This window comes from Tachypleus tridentatus, chromosome 2 (genome assembly GCF_004210375.1).
Source record: "Tachypleus tridentatus isolate NWPU-2018 chromosome 2, ASM421037v1, whole genome shotgun sequence".
NCBI classification, from domain to species: domain Eukaryota; kingdom Metazoa; phylum Arthropoda; class Merostomata; order Xiphosura; family Limulidae; genus Tachypleus; species Tachypleus tridentatus.
In genome coordinates, this window is record NC_134826.1 from 36,098,905 (window position 1) to 36,119,830 (window position 20,926).

A 20,926-nucleotide genomic window follows, 5' to 3' on the forward strand; every position below is an offset into this window, starting at 1 on the left:
GGCGCTTTTGTCCATGTTCTTTGTCATTATGGGATGTCTATGATCTGTGGGAAACAAAACTCACTATTTAATATTATAAGCCTTCAGCTTCAGCACGGATCAATCAAGAGGCTGCTGCAGATAAAGAAATTATAGTTTGTAAGCCGGAAGAAATTGTAAAACAGTTATTTTAGTCGTGCTTTGACAAGAAATGAAAATTGTTAATTAAATTCTTTAGTTGTATGATGTCAATATTGGTTTTCTTATAATTTTTTTACAATCGCTACCATCTCACTAGGTGACTAAGGTTTGTGGAACGGGTGTTATATTTACTCATTGTTTTGTCGTTATCTGCACGTTGTGTGACTAAAGTTTGTGATATGTGACACGAGTGTTATGTTTACCTCGTGTTTTATCGTCACCTGCACTTTGTGTGATTAAAGTTTGTGAAACGAGTGTTATGTTTGCTCATTATTTTCTTGTTACCTGCACGTTGTGTGACTAAAGTTTGTGATACGAGTGTTATGTTTACTCCGTGTTTTATCGTTACCTGCACGTTGTGTGATGTTTACTCCGTGTTTTATCGTTACCTGCACGCTGTGTGATGTTTACTCCGTGTTTTATCGTTATCTGTACGTTATGTGACTAAAGTTTGTGGAACGAGTGTATGTTTACCTCGTGTTTTATCGTCACCTGCACTTTGTGTGATTAAAGTTTGTGAAACGAGTGTTATGTTTACTCATTGTTTTGTCGTTACCTGCACGTTGTGTTACTAAAGTTTGTGGAACGAGTGTCATGTTTACTCCGTGTTTTATCGTTGCCTCTATGTTGTGTGGTTATAGTTTATGAAAGGAGTGTTATATTTACTCCGTGTTTTATCGTTACCTGCACGTTGTGTGACTAAATTTTGTGAAACGAGTGTTATCTTTACTTATTGTTTTATTGTTGTCTGAACATTGTGTGACTAAAGTTGTAGAATGTGTTTTAAAGCTACTCTCTTTATTTTTTTGAAACTTCGAACAACCAACCGTGCGTGTCAAGTGTCAAAGTCATCTCATATTTTGTAGCTTTAAGGTTAGTATACAGTTTTCAGCTTGTTCATGATCAAAGTATATATCAAGAAATTACATGTGTGTGTTTGTTTTGTTATTATGTACATAGAACTATCTCTGCCTACCATGGTATCGAAACCCGGTTTCTTGCACTATAAGTTCGCAGATATGCAGTTGTGCCACTCTGTGACTGGAGACTACGCATCTGCTTCGACGAAAAGATTCAAAGTGAAAGAAACTTTCAGTCAATGAAAAGTAATGTTTTCACTTTTCAATAGTGTTTAGCGACCCAACAGTGTCCAATAAAGAAAATTATTGGTAACTTATTTGTTATGTTGATCAGCACAAAGCTACCCAGGGGGTTACCTATGATATACCCTCTACGGATATCATAACCAAGTTTTTATGATTTTAAGCCTCCGCTCTTAACACTAAGTTTACAGAAACAACAATGTACTGATCAATAATAGATATTAAATCGTACAGAGGGCGCGCATGCCTCGGTCTGGTGGGTAAAGGTTGTTCACGCTCAGTTACAAGCACAGCGTTATCTATTTTTCTAAGACCTCGGTAAAAGACGGTTGGAATATTGAAAGATGAAATAAAGACGTTTTTGTGAATCAATAACGAGTTTCTGTAACTGCCGTATTTTAAGTGATTTGTGTGACATTACTTACATGATTTGATGACAGTTACTATTGGGTCATTCACTAAAGGAATGTTAAGAAATTCTGTTGGTTATACGGTTTTGACTATGATCAGTTTAAAAACTCATCTCGTAACTCTTAGCAACAGCTCGGGTAATAATGTGATCCTTGCACCTTTCCAAAGTAACGTCGAAACACTCGTTACAAAAGAATATGAGATTATAACAAATGAGACACAGACTGCTTTTCAGGAAGTGGAAGATAATTCGTGGAATGCGTTAAGAGTAAGTTTATCTCTAGTGTTTTCCCTATTTGCGACTTTAGGAAATTTGACGATTTTATTGACTTATGCCCTAGGTTCTGCCAAACGATGTAACACCGTAAACTCACCGTCTCAGCGAAATTGTTTTCCAGTTGTAGATCAGATTCTGATTCGAATGTCACTTATAAGCTGTGGAAGAGCTGTTTTAACAAGAGGCCCCATTCAAGCTTTCTGCCTGTCTTGGGGTAAGTTACACTGAGTTCTATATATATTATTTTTACTTTTTTCTGAATAAGACATTTTCTCACTGATAAATTATATATTTAGCAGTTACTGTTAACAACGATATACTGGGACATACTGGTTGAAACTGGCTATAACCAACCAGTCCTTGGTCTTTATACGCATATCTGTATTTGGATTTGCTAATATCATCATCAAACAACTCCTCAGGCTTTATTATAATAAAATTGTTTCTTTCTGAATTTGGCGCAAAGCTACACGAGGGTTATCTGCGCTAGCTGTCCCTAATTTAGTAGTGCAGAATTATAGAGAAGATAGCTAGTCATCATTACTTACCACCAACTCTTGGGCTACTCTTTTACCAACGAATAATGGGATTGACTGTCACATCATAACGCCCATACGGCTGAAATGGAGAGCATGTTTGGCCTGAAGAGGATTCGAACTCACGGCCCTCAGATTACAATTCGAGCTCCTTAACCAGTATTTTGTTTAAAATCTCTTTAACAAACACGATTTAAATATTTTGTCATAAAACTCAATTAAAAACAAAATGAATAAACAACAATTTTTGTGGTATGGATTTTAAATTAGCAAATACTTTTTTTTCTAATTATTTTTAAATGATTTGCGAATCAGAATTTGGAAAAGAAGTACCAGTAAATTATTCATTTATTTTAACACTAATTATTTTTATTATTATATATATTTACTGTTTAATTTGCTTAACTTATAATTCACAAGAACTGTCCAATTGTTTTGCTTCTCTTTTGAATTTCGCGCATAACTACACGAGGACTATCTGTGCTAGCCCTCTGTAATTTAGCAGTGTAAGACTAAAGACAATGCAGCCAGCTTCATCACATACCACCAAAGAATTGTAGGATTGACTATCACATGATAATGCCTCCACGGCTGAAAGGGTGAGCATGTTTGGTAGGACAGAGATTCAAATTCGCGGCCTGGCCATGCTGAGCCCTTTTTCTCTACCCACCACGGTTTCTAGCCATGTAAGTCTGCAGATATTCCGCTGTGCCATTGCGTATACAAAATAAGTGTGTTAATTTTCAAATTATTTCTCTCTTGAACTTAGATGGACGCTAGAAAATAAATTGAAATCAAAATAAATAAAAGAATACTTTTACTATTTTATCTTATCCAATATATATTAATTACACGCACATGAAAGGATAAAATAATGCAAAAGTGTAAGTACCGTATCCGGGTGCATCGTTGGTGATCATGGCTTTCCACATGTACTTATCCTTTCATGTTCTCAATACTTCTATTTCACTCACTCTCATTCATTTAGTGAGATTACTGATGTGTCAATCTAAGCCTACTTCCACTTTGTTTCTCTTCAATTTTTCCTGTTACCGCTACTATTTCTGGCTCGTCTCTTCTCATGACGCAGCCCAGGAACTGGAATTGTCTTCGTCCCATTGTTTTTATTGTATTTCTGTTCATTCATGCTTTTTTCATTCATCACATGACTTGGTAATGAGACTCTCGACGTTTCTCATTACAATCACATCTTAATGACTCGTAGAATTGAAATAGAAAAAAATATCTTTTGAGTCTGAAAAAAATTATTTATATTAGTATAAAGTCAATTGAAAATTAAGTAAAAAGAGGAAGATTTTTCTTAACGTATTCAAATTTCAATTCGATTCGTTTATTTTTTTTTAGTTTCGCGCAAAGCTACACGAGGGTTATCTGCGCTAGCCGTCCCTAATTTAGCAGTGTAAGATAGAGGGAAGGCAGCTAGTCATCACCACCCACCGCCAACTCTTCGGCTACTCTTTTACCAACGAATAGTGGGATTGACAGTCACATTATAACGCTCTCACGACTGAAAGGACGAGCATGTTTGGTGCGACCGGGATTCGAACCCGCGACCCTCGGATTACGAGTCGAACGCCTTAACACTCTTGGCCATGCCGGGCCTCAACTAGTAAATACAAAATAGATGAACACTGTAAAAATACACATTGGGTACTTGTAATAGTTATCCATAAGTCTGAACTTCTGCAAATTAACTTACCATTCACAAGCCTGCGTTTTAGTACTAAAAGTAAATTCTACAATATCCACCCCCAACTCTTTGGCTACTCTGATCGTACAGTCGGATTTGACCGTCACTTCCATAACTCACGGAGATAGAGATATTCATTGTGTACAGGAAACGGGACGCTAAAAATGGATCATTGGAGTTACAGTCTGTTTTTAAAGACAGACCTATATAATTGTGCTGAAAACGGATAATATGAAAAAACATAATAATATTTACTTCAATAACTCTTCATGTTTTAATTCACATGCATTTGAAGCTGCAATGAAATCATACTTTTCAATTTATTTTCTATTTTTTTAATTTTACTATCTGCATTGCTAAACTTAAACTTGAACCTATTAATATGTATATAAATATATCTTGCTGTGTTTACTTTCAAGAAAACGTTACAGAAAGATGGCCACTCTTTATATCAGAATGAACAAGAAGCACAATTATATTGCTTGTTTGTATTTATGCAAAAAACTGGACAATAGACTATCTGTGCTCTGCTCACTACGGGTATCGAAACCTTGTTTTTAGCGTTATTTATATTGTTTATAACTTCGTTTTAGTGCTAAGAACAAATTCAAAGCATCTGATTCTATGTGTTGGGTCTCATTAGTGGCACAGCGACGTGTCTGCAGAGCTACAACGCTAGAAACCGGTTTTCGATAATCGTAGTGGGCATTACACATGTAGCCCATAGTGCAACTTTGTACTCAACTTGAAATACACAAAAAATACGCAGATCTATGTGTTGGTGACAATTATAGTTTAATAAAATAAAATAATATTTATTTTACAATGTTCAAAATATTGTTTTCTTTCAAATTTGGTGTTTTACATTCAAACACTAATTGCTTCCTGTTAAATCACCCACTGTTCTTATTGATTTTTATTATAAGATATATGAAATACAAGACCATAACTTATTGTTCTTTTAGAATGCTTGCTGTTTTCATGATAATTTCTACAAATTTTAAAGTCTTCTGAATTAAAATTCATTTCGTCAGATATAATAAGATACATATCACTTCATAATTTCTGACATACTTTAACCTCTTGGTTACCAACACTTCTAATTTGTTTAATATTGTTCAAGCACTTTCAGTAAAACACTTTTTTAAGATTGTGTGAGCCCAGGAGCTAATAATTTTTGTGTGCCTTACATCCCACGTAAGTTTTACATAAAATTATCAGTGGGCCCCATTATTATCATTGTTAAGCAAAAAGCTGTACAATGGGCTATCTGTGCTCTTCTCACCACGGATATCGAAATCCAGTTTATTGCGTCATTTATATTGTTATAGAACTTCGTTTTAGTATTAAGAGTAAATCCAAAGTATCTGATTCTATGTGTTGGGCCTTTTTAGTGGAACAGCGTCATGTCTGCCTCCTCTAGCCTCTATATAGATAAGCTACTGGTCAATCTCACTATTCGTTGGTAAAAATAGTAGCCCAAGAGTTGGCAGTGGATGGTGATGACTAGCTGCCTTCATTCTAGTCTTGCACTAATAAATTAGGGATAGCTAGTACATACAGCTCTCGTGGAGCTATGAGCAAAATTTTAAAAATAAACAAAATTTATTCTCTACTTCAATAACACATTTTTGATTTTGATCACAAATAAGCTGTGATGTTTTATTAAATCTTATAAAGTTTTCTTGTTTCTTGGTTTTGCTGCAATTCAAAATTTTCATTTCTGATAAGTTATTCATCCTCATTGAATTTATATTGTACTGTCTAATTTACAAGAGTTAAGACTAACCACAAGTGTAAGACTCAACGTTCACTATAAAAGTTTTAAAACTTCAGCCATTGAAACTGGAAACGTCATACAGTGAAACAAAGCAGGTTGTTAAACAAAAACATAAAAACTCTCAGAAGGTAAACCTCTGTTCGTTTGTTTGTTTTAGATTCAAAGTCACTTTGGGCATCACCAGAGAAATCGAACCCCGAAGATTAGTGTTGTACGTTCGAGAATTTACTGTTGATCCATCTCAAATAAAAGATGCAATTCATATATAAATTTAAAATTAACCTTTCGACATACATCAAAATATTGAACTATATACCCAAGAAAGATGGTGACGCTATATGACGAACAAGAAACACCCAACTAAACACAACACAATTCTATTTCAGATCCGTCTCATAACGAACAAGAAACATCCAACGAAACATAGTTTTCTCTCATAACTGCACCATGTTACCAACAAGGAAGTTCTGAGTTAATACAGATCTCTGTTAACACTGCACTCCTTTACTTATTTATGGAACTCATGTTGCAATAGAGGATGTTAGCCGTTGTAAGCCTCAACAGAGTCCTAAACGTTTACAAAAGAAAACAAAATACCACAGGTAGTTTCCCTCCGAAAGAAGATTCATAAGAGGCCTACAAATGTGTTCATCATTAGGTTTTAAAGCATTGTCGTAATCTTTGGCAGTTGAGTTTTTGAACTGAAAATATTAAGTATAAAGTCAGAAGTTTTCAAAAAACAAACGGTGGCTTCTGATTCTGGTAGTACAAGTTAATCTGTGCAAGATTCAATCACGTCTGCTATAGTGGAAGTAGTCTGAGCTGCTAAGTTGCTTGCATTGTTTGAGACTGCCATAAGATGTGAATATTGATGTGTTTATTTCCAAATATGAGTTCTTCCTTTCGTTGAGTGGTATGAAACTGTTCCATATACTTCTAACACATACTTTATTCTTCACCGTAGCATCTTGATAATCTTTCGCATGTGATTAGTACCTATAAATATTATACAGGCATGTCAAAATATGCAAAACAAATGGACTACAGCATTAAATGTGGTATTTCTATATTCCCACCTAATTTTTCATCATAATATATTAAAGTGATAAATTTTACATTTATACGCTAAAGAAACCGTTTTTTCAACACTGTCATTTAGTCTTGTAAGACATATTAAGAATGTTTCCTCTCTCTGTACCTGACATACCTTTAACTATAGACTAGCCTAACAGGTTTCACTTAGGTCTATAATTACAAACAGTAATGCCTCTGAAACTGTTGGGATGGAGTAATCATTAACATCTGCACCAATGTCAAAATATCTCTTTTTTTTACCATTTCTTGGGAGATATTCTCCTCATATTTACCCAGTCTAGCATCAGGCTATAAATCAACTTTTTCCCCTGTTCATGTATTTATTCCAACCTGAACTTCTAAGCATTTAAAGCCTATTGCGTTAAGTTCCCTCTGGTGGACAGGAGATAGCTCAATGTAGTTTTGCTATTAAATAAACAAATCCACTAACTATAATATGATCATCAAACGGTTGATCTACTGTGTAATGTTAAATAACAAATTAGGTGCAATGCCATAATATTATTAAGACACCTAAATTAATTTAGGTTACAAAATGATGAGCTGAAAAGGATTTAAAACCTCGTAACGGTTACTTTGTTCGACCCTTCTTAACCTTTCACATAGAGTAAAGAATAACGTTATTTCGGCAGTTATCCATATCGGTAGTAATGGTTTTTTTTATTCGCCATTTTTGTTAAAACATCATTAACGTCCTGTATTCTTCAGCACCGTTTCGCTCATAAAAATAGTGTTCATTTTATCTGTACATTTTTAAAGCATTAGAATTGCATGCATAACACTGAATATAACTACTCAGTACGGTACTGTGTTCTTCACACAGAAACATTCCAAGATTTGTGAGATAAGGTTTGTTTGTTTGTTTTGAACTTCGCGCAAAGCTACTCGAGGACTATCTGCGTTAGGCGTCCCTAATTTAGCAGTGTAAGACAAGAGGGAATGCAGCTAGTCATCACCACCCACCGCCAACGCTTGAGCTACTCTTTTACCAACGAATAGTGGGATTGTCCGTAATATTATAACGCCCCCACAGCTGAAAGAGCGAGCATGTTTGATGCGACCGGGGTTCGAACCCGCGACTCCCGGATTACGAGTCGAACACCTTAACACACTTGGCCATGCCGGGCCGTGTGAGATAAGGAGATGCGCATTTATATACAGGATTAAGTTTCAGTTTATCAGACACTAATTACTAAACATTTTACTAGTAGTTGATATTTATTTAACCGTATAACAGTACTTGCATCATTTCGCTTCACTAAAACAAAAATCTGTCGGCCCATTTGATAACAATTAAGTCTTCTTTGTTTTCCTTCATCGTTGTTATTTTCTATCCGATTTTAACGTTTAAATTTTTACTGAAATTTATCTTGATTTTAGTATGTCTCTAACAGTTCCATACAACACAGCTTGTAACTAAAACACCCATTTATCTCTAGATATATTGAGGAGAGATAATGAAGAAAGATGCGTCTGGCTTCGATTACCCAGATTCATTTCATCTTCAACTGATTACAGTCTACGACTTGTGTTATCTAGCTGCTTTCACTCTGGTTTATCAACTCAAAATTAAGGACTTTAACGTTGATAGCTTTTTGTGACTTTGGTTGGATATGCGAAACAAACAAATGAAGCACTATATGTTTTGTGTACAATTAATATTGACTTCAACCTGACTCCAACTTCAAGGAAGGAAGACTATTACTGTAACGTATCTAGACAACCAAAACACTTTACTTTTGTGACTATCATAGTATAAGCGTTGGTAAGCAACATACAAAAAATTTTGCTTGGCATATGTCTTTAAAATAATACTAATTATTTGTCGATCATACCTTTTTGAATGATTTCTCAGTATCAAATGTATTGAATAAGAGCTTTTATAACGTATCGCACTGAAGAAATGGACGACTCTAAATGCCACATGGGAATGACATTAAAACACATTTCGTATTGAAGCTAGATTATCTTTAAAAAAGCAATCACTGAGAAATCCTTCGCAAAGAACTATTTTATATTGTACATATATACTCATCAATCGTGAACGCGCGTTCAACTAGTAAATTGTTTTGATTTTGTTTTGAATTTCGCGCAAAGCTACTCGAGGGCTATCTGCGCTAGCCGTCCCTAATTTAGCAGCGTAAGACTAGAGGGAAGGCACTTTGTCATCACCACCCACCGCCAACTCTTGGGCTACTCTTTTACCAACGAATAGTGGAATGAACCGTCACTTTATAACGCCTCAACGGCTGAAAGGGTGAGCATATTTGGTGTGACGGAGATTCGAACCCGCGACCCTCAGATTATGAGTCAAACGCTTTAACCCACCTGGTCATGCCGGGCCACCATTTAATAGTAATTTCCACTAAGCTTTTTTAATCTCCAGGTTTCTCTTAAATTTCAAATTTGTTTTTTACATCCGTCAGTTTAATATCTTCAAGAGAGTGTCCAAGAATGTTAAAGTGTTTTGTGACTGGAAGCTCATTCTTTATTTCGATTTTTGAGTTATGGTTATTAAGACATTCCCGTACAGTTGTCTTGGTTTCATCTGTTCGTTGCAAGCTGCATTTTCGGCATTGGATTAAGCAAATAACGTTCATTTCTTAGTAGAGCAAATTATGGATTTAGTAATTTTGAATTACTTTTTGTTGTCCTTATGGGAAAATTTGTCCGTTTCATGCATGAACTTATAGGTTTGATATCGCTCGTTATTGCAAGGATGACTTCCACCTTCGGTAGACTTAAAGATGACTATATCGTGAACTATGTATGAATACAAAGTTTCTGAAAGAGACAATAGAAACTTCTATAAAATTATATTTTAGTCGATAATTAAGTTGAAGAAGGAAAAAGTGTCTTTAGAATTTGTGGTAGGTTTAATATCTTTTGGAGATAGGTAATAACCAGTGAAACAGAAAAGAATTGGTTTTTTGGTGACTGATTCGAGGCAGTTTCATGTGCTATATTGTTCAGTTGTTGGATGATAGTGTTTTGTTTATATCCTCAGTCACAGTCTGTTTCAAAGAATTAATGTGACGGTCAGAGCATATATTATGTAATCTAAGTGCTTGATTGAATGCCATAGCATTTGGTGTGGAGGGCTGATGGCTTTGATTATGTAAGAATTGTGGTTTATCTGATAGTTTACGGTACAAATCAACATTTAGAATACCATCTTTTAATGTTAAGTTTACATCTGAAAAAACTTATTTGAGTAGTGGAGTAATCTAGAATAAATACGACAGAAATGTGGAAAATGTTAGCATGACTGTAGAAGGACAGTAATGCATCTTTGTCTTTTACATAAATAAGAGAAAAAGGTCATTAATGTAGAGTTTCCAAAACTCTGGTTTATTTGTGCAACTCTACAACAGTTTTGTGTATATGTCTCCCTTCAAAATATTGGCATTGTTTGATACCCGTAGCTGTATCTTTTGTTTGAATATAAAACTTATTATTAAATTCAAAACCCTTAAGTGTAAGTACTAGTTCAGCTAAGTCTGTAATAATTCGAGTGTTGGGTTTATTTATTTTTATCAGTGAAAAGATGCTTGGGCTTTTGGGCCTTCGTCATGAGAAATGTTTGTGTATAAAGAATAAACACCCATTCTAAGGAGAATTTTTATTTAAATTGTGATGTGTTTGCTTGTTTTATGCTAAGCACAAAGTTTCACAATGAACCATCTGTGCTTTGCCCAAACCAAGTATCTATCGTAGTAAGTCCTCAGACACATAGATGTGCGATTGAGGAGCTTAAATTGTGAGTAAAAATTGTTTCTTTTAGTCGTTTGATTGTGAAAAAACGACAAACACTTAAAAGATTTGGAAAATAATTCAAAGCTATCTATGTTTTTAAGAGTAGGAGAAAAATTAAGACCTATACTTAGAAGCTTGTGTTGAGTTTAACTAAGTGTTTTAGAAGACAGCTTGGAAACGTTCTCGAACTTAGGTTGATCTGATGCAGAAGTAAAACATTGCAGTGGAGCCTGATGTAAAATGTATTATAGAAGACAACTCAGGTGTTTACATTGTTTACACTCTTAGTTCGTCTGGCTAATCTCAATCAAAATTTGTGGGATAATAGTTTGGAACAAAATGCATATTAATGGAATTTCACAACACATTCTACCTTATTATTGCTGCTTTTGAGCATTATTATGTTTGATATGTATTGAGGTTAACTACATTAATAGACGGCGTCATATCATTACAGAATACAAAAACTGTACTCAATATTTTATAATACAACTTGCAAATAGTGTGGGCGAGGGCACATAAATGCCTTATACATTTATATCTTACAGAGTCCACTAGCACTCACTATGAAGAAATGCAATGCGAATAATGGCTACACTATTGCACTCATACATAAACTCAGTTTCTACTCAACAGTCACCATAATGTTCATATGAATAATGTTAGTATCATAATTTATTGTATTTACCAACAAGATTGACATACACAAGTTTCTTTCTTAACACAAATATATACAAACAACGACACGATTTGTACTAACGGTTATCACAAATAATGATTTATATACAAAAGTTTCACAAACTTAGAAACAATATCAAGTCTCCTATCTAGTCTGGAACTGAAGAGTTTGTGGATGGTTCACAATGAACGAATTAATTCTGAGTTGACATTGTTACACTGCGATTAATGATTGGCCTCACAACGTTCACAAGCTGACTTCTCTCTGATGAAGATTTTGTTTGTTTGTTTTGGAATTTCGTATAAAGCTACTCGACGGCTATCTGTGCTAACCGTCCCTAATTTAGCAGTGTAAGACTAGAGGGAAGGCAGCTAGTCATCACCACCCACCGCCAACTCTTGGCATACTCTTTTACCAACAAATAGTGGGATTGACCGTCACGTTATAACGCCCCCACGGCTGAAAGGGCGAGCATGTTTGGCGCGACGGGGATGCGAACCCGCGTCTCCTCAGATTACGAGTCGCAGGCCTTAACCCGCCTGGCCATGCAGGGCCGTGAAGTGTGTATACATATAGAAAATTGTATAAATAAATAGCCGGGCCCTGATGAAAATATCTAATGTCCTCTAGAAATATTAACTTCCGTAGTTAATTCCTGGTCAAACAACTATAGTTTTTCGACTAATAAGTGTTTATCACAGTTATAGCTTCTTAGATATATAGTATACTAACTGTAGCAAACCAACAATATTCTACTGTCTCTCCGCGTGTTGCGATGGCTCTTTAATGATTATTAGGCTAAGTTTGCGAAAGTTGAGTTGGCAATAACACTGGCAATATCTAATATTTTAAATACACACATAGTACGTTTTTAATTCTTACACGCGAGAATCTTTTATAAATTTAAAGAATAAATAGGTGGGAGTTTTGAAATACGCATTCAACAATGTGAGTTACATGCACTTCTAAATACATATTAAATTCAACAAATATAGATATTAAAATAAATACATATTAATAAGTCCATTATAATAACCTATTCTTGAGTTATACCCACTTTTTACTTTTACCCGTGATCCTTGAACTTTGGCCTGTATGTCACTTTTGCGGCTAATTTTCGTGAATTAATAAATCACGTGAAACACTTTGGAAGGAAATTAAAAATTGAAAGCGGGTATCAGAAAACACTCTTACCGCCATTACTTTAACCGCTACCTCTACTTACAAAGTCACATTGCACTGTGTATACTTTGTTTCGAGTATACATATATTGAACTCTGAAAGCTTATCCAAAAGTTTGGTGCGGTAGTAGTGAGTACCGTAATAATATGTTACATTGGGATTTTGTTTTATTTTTCATAGCATCCAACCAACGTTCCTTTTCTTAAATTCATAACCCGGATGTAGGTGCCTATGTTTGTTAAACATAATCTAAATTTGCAATATATATTTGTTTGGCCGCGAACTACTCCATGCTATTTGGCTCACTTTTAATCAAACTTGATAAGATGATATATTGGACCAAGGGACTTGTCATGGAGTAGCGCCGGGTCATGCTCACAGTAAAAAAAGAGTGATCAGTTAATAATGTCACAGTTTGAAAACAATGTTTATTAATAACGTTTTTATTTTAAGTGTTTTCTTCATTTTTAAAGCCTGGCATGGCCAAGCGCGTAAGGCGTGCGATTCGTAATCCGAGGGTCGTGGGTTCGCGCCCGCGTCGCGCTAAACATGCTCGCCCTACCAGTCGTGGGGGCGTATAATGTGACGGTCAATCCCACTATTCGTTGGTAAAAGAGTAGCCCAAGAGTTGGCGGTGGGTGGTGATGACTAGCTGCCTTCCCTCTAGTCTTACACTGCTAAATTAGGGACGGCTAGCACAGATAGCCCTCGAGTTGCTTTGTGCGAAATTCCAAAACAAACAAAATTCATTTTTTAAAAATAATTTTGAGTTTTCTCATTAAAAATGTGGAACATTCACATTATGGCCAGGTAAAAGGGCCACTGAAGCACAAAATTAGACCCTTTTGGTGACAAGACTACATCGGGAAACCCCTTCGTTTTCATGTGGTCAATTTTATGTTAGCTTTTTTCAAATAGTAAGATCACTAAGGCATCTCTTCATTTTGACCCAAGAATGAAGAAGAGTTTTTAATGTGGTCCATCAAGAAACACTCAGAGCATGGGAATTTTTTTTTAAATTTCGCACAAAGCTACTCGATGCGCTAGCAGTCCTCAATTTAGAAGTGTCAGACTAGATGGAAGGCAGCTAGTCATTATCACCCACCGCCAACTCTTGGGCTACTCTTATACCAACGAATAGTGGGTTTTACCGTCACATTATAACGCCCCGACGGCTGAAAGGACGAGCATGTTTGGTGTGCCAGAGACTCGAAACCACGACGCTCAGATTACGAGTCGAACGCCTTAACCCACCTGTCCATGCCCGGTCAATTAGTAGTATATACAAAAAATCATTGTTTTATTGTAAACGATGTTACCATTACTTGTTGAAGGTAACTTTCTTACATATATATTTGATGTTATCTTAGAAACCTCATGTATAGGGTGAAACAGAAATTACAAGCCAATAGTACATAAACAATACTATAGTTGAAACCTTATTGTATTTAGAACTTGGTTATAAATACAATTTCCTGTGTGTGTTGAAACACTGCATTAAAAAACAAGTATTCTTGTTTTGAATTTCGCGCAAAGCTACTCGAGGGCTATCTGCGCTAGCCGTCCCTAATTTAGCAGTGTAAGACTAGAGGGAAGGCAGCTAGTCATAACCACCCACCGCCATCTCTTGGGCTACTCTTTTACGAACGAATAGTGGGATTGACTGTCACATTATAATGCCCTCATGGCTAAAAGGGCGAGCATGTTTTGGTGCGACCGCGATTCGAACCCGCGACCCTCGAATTACGAGTCGAACGCCTTATCCCACCTGGCCATGCAGGGCCAAGCATGTTGAGGTTGTAGAGGGATGTGTAAATTAAAGTAGCCCCATGTCTCTGATGTAGAATAGAGAAGATACGAACTAAAATAGGTGTCCATGAAGTAGGTGTGAAATAAAGTAGTTGTAAGGTGTCTTATGTGTAAAATAAATTGTGCATATAAATACAAATTATTGATTTATTTGTTCAATCTCTACAGGCCCGGCATAACCAGGTGGTTAGAGTGCCCAACTCCTAATCTGTAGGGCTATTATATCGTGACGGTCAACCCCACTTTTCGTTGGTAAAGTAGTAGCTCAAGAATTGGCAGTGGGTGTTGAAGATCATCTTTTTTCCCTCTAATCCTACACTTCTATATTAGAGACTGCTAGGGCAGATAGTCCTCGTGTAGCTTTGCGCGAAATTCAAAAACAACAAACAATATCTACATTCAATTGATAGGCTCTCGGACATAAGACGTGTGCTGGAGTTTGTGGCATTAATAGAACTAATATGTATTTATATGTGCGTTTGAAGTCTTTACTTATTGGAAACATAACTATGAAAAACTGTGAATTTGTATTATAGAGTAAAGGTTATTATAGAGTAAATAAATAAGACAAGATTTACAAAGTAATTGATGATTAGTTAAATATTTGTTGATGTTTATTATTAAGCATAAAGCTATTCACTGGGTATTGAATCCCGGTTTTTAGTGCTAGAAGTCCGTAGACGCACCACTGAAGATCAACCAGTTAAAATAGAAATTGCTTTGAAAGCATTAAGTTTATTATATTCATGTAGAATATATTTTATTTGTTGATAACCGGGGTAATAAGTTTGTAATGTATTGGAAAGTGTGCTAAACTTTAAATAACTTAGTTCGTTTGCAGAACACAAAAAATGTCAAAACCTTTTATCTTTTTGTGACTTAGAAATACATCTTCTAATATTTAACGATAGTGATAAGAGTTGTGGCTAAATTATTAGTTCTACAGTAATTTTCTTTCATTATTAACAATTTAATTACGTCTATGAACATCATGATTATACAAATCTTCATTGTGCAGTATCTTATTTATAGATACTTTTAAGCCTATTATATAGTGTAATGCTATATTTTTTTCAGTTCTATTGCATTCTAGGAAAGCATAATGAACAACTAACTGTTACAGTGTGTCGTACAACACGAACAGGAAAAGTAATACCTCAGAAAAATCAATTAAAGAAACATTATTAATCATAATAATAATAAGTTAAGGATCAAATTATCTTCATGAATTATTTATACTTGTTTCTACGAGTGCATTCTGTTATTTATAAATTCGATTCAAGTTCTTTTCAGAGTGACAGATTTACCAAACAACAACCAAAAATCACCAACTGAACACCAGTTGTTTCTTTGTCAAATCAAGCCTTTGCTTTTAAAGAAATTGGGTTTTATTTTATTTTTATAAGACGGTACTTTTCTTAGTATAGAGAGATCTATCACATTAGATAGGGCCAGGCAGCTAAGGCACTCGACTCGTAATCCAAGGGTTGCTGGTTCGAATCTCCATCGCACCAAAACATGCTCGTCCTTTCATCGGTGGGAGCGTAATAATATGACGGTGAATCCCACTATTCGTTGGTTAAAAAGTAGCCCAAGAGATGGCGGTGGGTGTTGATGAGTAGTTGCCTTCCTTCTAGTCTTACGCTGTTAAAACAAGGTCAGCTAGCGCAGATAGTCCCCGTATAGCTTATTTTAGAGTAGCTTATTTTATGTATTATTTTTGGCCTTTAGTCTAATTTAAGCTGTACTTTTGCATAATAGAATAAATAATTACAAAGTTAAAAAAGTAGTTATACATGTGTTGCAATTACATGTTTACTCCATTTAATATTGTCTTTTTTTTTATATAAAAAGGAGCAACTGTCGCCCAAATTTTGAGCTGATATGACCCCAGAGTTTAATTGTTGTTGAGCACAAGTCCCAAAAAGGCCAGTGGTTCCCAAACTGTGCGCCGCGGCGCCTCTCTCTCTCTAGGTGTTAGGGTATATAAATTTGTATACCCGGGAGGGTAAGGTACACTAGACCTCTTCCTCGTTCCTTTTCATTGTTATAGTGGATTTATTAGTATATTTAAAGTAAATACATGAGGGCCAGAGTGATAAGCATAACTCAGGCTCTTTACAGGACAATGTCCATGTTTATTGTTCTTTCATAATTTTCTAAGTCTAGAACATAGGTGACCTGTTTTATTTTAGCGCTAGTATATATATATATATATATATTTATTTATATTTATTATTTTTTATTGCTTCTTTATTATTCTCTATTATTTTTATTGTTTTTTTAAATATTAATTTTAACTTAATGATCTAATGTATAAGTTTATCGGGGAGAGGTGTTTAGGACTCTCTTCATCATATATGTAACACCTGTCTAGTTCGTTTAACAGCTCATTTTTTTCTCCAATTTTTATCAAAATATTTTATTGTACCATGTAGAAGTCTGTCTGGTATTGTTTGTGTATTAGATTATTTGTGCATGAACTTTGAGGAAGTAGTTTTGGGTACTCGATATGCTGTTGTAATTAATGTATTCTGTAATTATTGTAGTTTGGTTTGCAGTTGTTTTTTACATACGTTAATCCATGCAGGAGCTGCATCGTCTACTACTGGTGTTATATATGTGCTCTCTCGCTTCTTTGTGGGTATTTGGGTATGTTTATTTCTTAAATACCCAGGAGGGTCAGGCGCACAAGGCCTCTTTCTCCATCCCTAGCTTTCATGTCGGCTACTAGTAAGAATTTGTTGTTGTTGTAGGGCTTTTGGGCCAGAGTATCCCACAATACTCCGGCCCTTTTCAGGGCAATGTCCAGGTGTTGTCTTGATTTGCCTATTGTATTTTCCTTTATTCATTTATTATTATTTTTACTTCTATTCCATTTTTATTTTATTTTTTATATTTCTATTCGTTTTTTGTTTTTTTTTACTTATATATATATTTTTCCTTTTTCCATATATATTTATCGGAAAAATAAAATAATGATAACAAAAAAATAAAATAAAATAATAATAATAATAAACATTAAAAAATTAAATAAAACTAGTTTTAAGCGTCTAGTGCATGGTGGCCAGCTTGATTTATATATCCTTAAATATATATTTATATGAGAGAGGTAGTTAGAACAGTGGTTCTTAATCTTGTTAGAGGTACTGAACCCCAGAAGTTTCGTACTTGCATTCACTGAACCCTTCGTAATTGGAAAGATAATATATGATTTTTTTCATATTCAAAACATAAGTAGATATTTTATTAGTGCACAAAATGAACCATGCATCAGTTGCACACAATATCACTATGTTCAAAGAACAAAACCAACAAAACATGAATTTCACACAAAAACATAACTCAATGAATATTTATTGCAAATCAATGTGACTTTTGCTGTTGCCTTTCAGAGACAAGTTCAGAAATGCGCGGCTTCACCTTGACAAGTGCTACTCTCACATCATTTTTGCAACAAAGTCTGTTCCTTTTCTTCGTTTTTATGTCTACCATCCTCGAAAAGGATTGCTCGCAAAGATACGTTGTAACAAACGGTATGAGTATCTCAAGGACTTTCTTAGCAATAAAAGGGTATGCTACGACTAGGTGACACCAAAACGTTGAAAACGTTATTGTTCTGAAAAGTTGCTGTTGAACCTGGCTCTGCTGAAGTTCAATGATTTCGTCGAGGTATTCATCATTGACATCTGCTGTCGCAACACTAAACGTGAACGGCTGTCTCATCCATGCTGGATATGACTCTCTGGTGAGGAAGTATCTGTCGAGAGACTTTGCGAGCTCATCTAAGTGCATGACAATTGCTTGCTTCTGTTCCCCGGGTACAGAAATGTCTCCGATTGCACACACATCTTCGATCTTACTTACATAGTCGTCCAGTAGAGGAAAGTTTGCGAATTTATCATTCTCTGTTCGTCGTTTCCATAACGGTAGTTTTTTGAAAAGCCTCAGGCTTTCTTCCGCTTAGATGATGTTGATTCCACTTCCCTGCATCTGTTGATTGAGATGATTGAGAGCATTGAAGATATCGGCCACGTACGCCAAAATGTGAAGGAACTCAGATTTTTCGAAGCAATCTGTATGACAATGTTGGTGCTTTCGCAAAAACAGGGCTAATTCCACACGCATGGCAAAAACACGATTCAGCACCTTTCCCCGGGATAACCACCAAACGTTAGAATGGTACAGAAGTACCTCGATTTCAGAGCCCATTTCATTACACAGCTCTTTGAAGATGTGGTGCTTCAGGGCACTATTTCTCGCAAAGTTCACACATTCCACTACAATGTTTAATACTTCTGCCAGTTTTGAAGGCAAGGTTTTTGTTGCCAACGCATGCCCGTGCAGAACACAGTGCATTACAATGATGTGTGGTGCATCGGCTTTCACCAGCGCACCAAAACCAGTTTCGTCTTAGCATGACTGGAGCTCCATCCGAACAAACTGCAGAAGCCATATCCCACGAAAGATCGTTGTTTCTGAAGAAGTCATCCACAAGTTTCTTCACGTCGGCTGCCTTAGTTGTTGTTGTAAGAGGCTTACAAAATAAAAAAAAAATCTTTTATCTCGTCGTTCTTTACATAGAGCACGAATACAACAAGCTGGCATAGATTGGAAACGTCAGTGGTCTCGTCGAGTTGAAAACTGAATTTTGCTGGGCTTGAAATCAGATCTGCAACTACTTGAGCCAAGCTCATGTCATCTACTCTGCTGCTGATGGTGTAATTTGAAAGAGGAATTTGGGATAACTTATTTTCAGCAGTTTTTCCCAGCATGATATTCGCCATCTTCAACGCAGCTGGTTTTACGAGTGCTTCACCAATGATGTGTGATTTGCCCTGCTTTGCAATTAATTATGCAAATTCGTACGATGCTGTGAGGATCAATTTGTCGATGGGTACAAAGCCGAGAACAGGCAAAGTAGCCGTTTTTTTTCTCACCTAGCTCTCTATACCTTGCATTCAGCAAGCGTTGTGTTCTTGTATTTTCCATCTTCATGCAGCTTTAGGGAGTGTTCTCTTAGTTTTGCCGGTACTAGACGAGAATTGCTCAACTTGGCATTACAAATCATGCACTGAGGACGCTGACTCCCATCATGTTCCGTTATACACGTGAATCCATATTGTACGTATTCGTCCAACCACTTTCTGTTTTTGCTCGACATATTACTACAGTCACAAGTCGACTGTTAAACGCACCAAGTTCCCTGCAGCACAGATATTAAGGCCAAGCGATGTGACGTGACCAGCCGCAGCCAATGATAGCCAAGTAGAGCATGATGTCACGAATCATATGAGTAGGGTGAACGGAACAGATACACACACAATGTATGTGTCTTGACCTCCGCCGAACCCCTGAGACTGACTCACCGAACCCAGGTTAAGAACCACTGACTTAGAACTATGTTCATCATGTACGTAGTATCTGTCGAAATCACACATTACATCATTTTTAAGCCAATTTCTTTTAAAATGATTTAGTGCATCATGTAAGAGTCTTACAAATATTGTCTCTATGTTTGCATACTTGTGCATGAATGTTGAAGAAGTACTACGTGGTACTTTATAGGCTGAAGCTAAAATTGAATAATGCTCAGGTTACCCTTCAATTTGTATTAATCTTTTGCCTTTATATATATGCTTTACTTCTTCTGTGTGGGTATTTGGGTATGTTAATTTTTGGATACCCAGGAGGGTCAGGTTTACGAGACTTCTTCCTCTATCCCTAACTTTTATGTCGTCTACTTGTTGGAATGTATTGTTGGGTATACTTACGGCCACAGTATTCCACAGTACTGAGGCCCTTTTCAGGGCAATGTCCATGTATAGTCTTAATTTGCCCTTTTTTATTTATTTATTTTAAAACATTTTTATTCGTTTTCTTGTTGTTTTTTCATTTTATATATATATATATATATATTCATTTATGTTTATCGGATAAGTGAAATACTACTAATAAAATAAGATAAATAATGAATAAAGTAAGGTAAAATAAAATAAAGCTAGTTTTAAGCGTCAGTGCATGGTGGCCAGCTTGTTTTATATTTCTTAAATATATATTTATAGGAGAGAGGTATTTAGGACTATGTTCATCATACACGTAGCATCTGTCAAGATCACACATTAAGTCATTTTTATGCCAATTCTTATTAAAATACTTTAGTGCATTATGCAAGAGTATTTCGGATATTGTCTCTATGTTTGCATACTTGTGCATGAATGTGGGTGAAGTGCTGCGTGGTACTTTATAGGCTGAAGTTAGAATTGAATTTTGTAGTTTTTGTAAATTGTTTTTGTGTTATGTTTATCCAGGCAGGAGATGCGTATTCTATTATAGGTCTGATGTATGTTTTGTAGATTTTTATTATATTATCTCATAATACTATCAGTTGTAAAATCCAACATATG

The 20,926-nt window shown here is 35.6% G+C and overlaps 1 protein-coding gene across 1 annotated transcript in view; it reads left to right on the forward strand.

Moving 5' to 3' along the window:
• Positions 1 to 1,637: 1,637 nt before the first annotated feature.
• The window catches only part of LOC143245471 (uncharacterized), a 106,885-nt gene continuing 87,596 nt past the window's right edge, over positions 1,638 to 20,926 (forward strand). Inside the window, exon 1 of the mRNA XM_076491831.1 lies at positions 1,638 to 2,185. Coding sequence (XP_076347946.1) covers positions 1,717 to 2,185 — 469 coding nt within the window. The 5' untranslated portion in view covers positions 1,638 to 1,716. The remainder of the gene's footprint in view (positions 2,186 to 20,926) is intronic.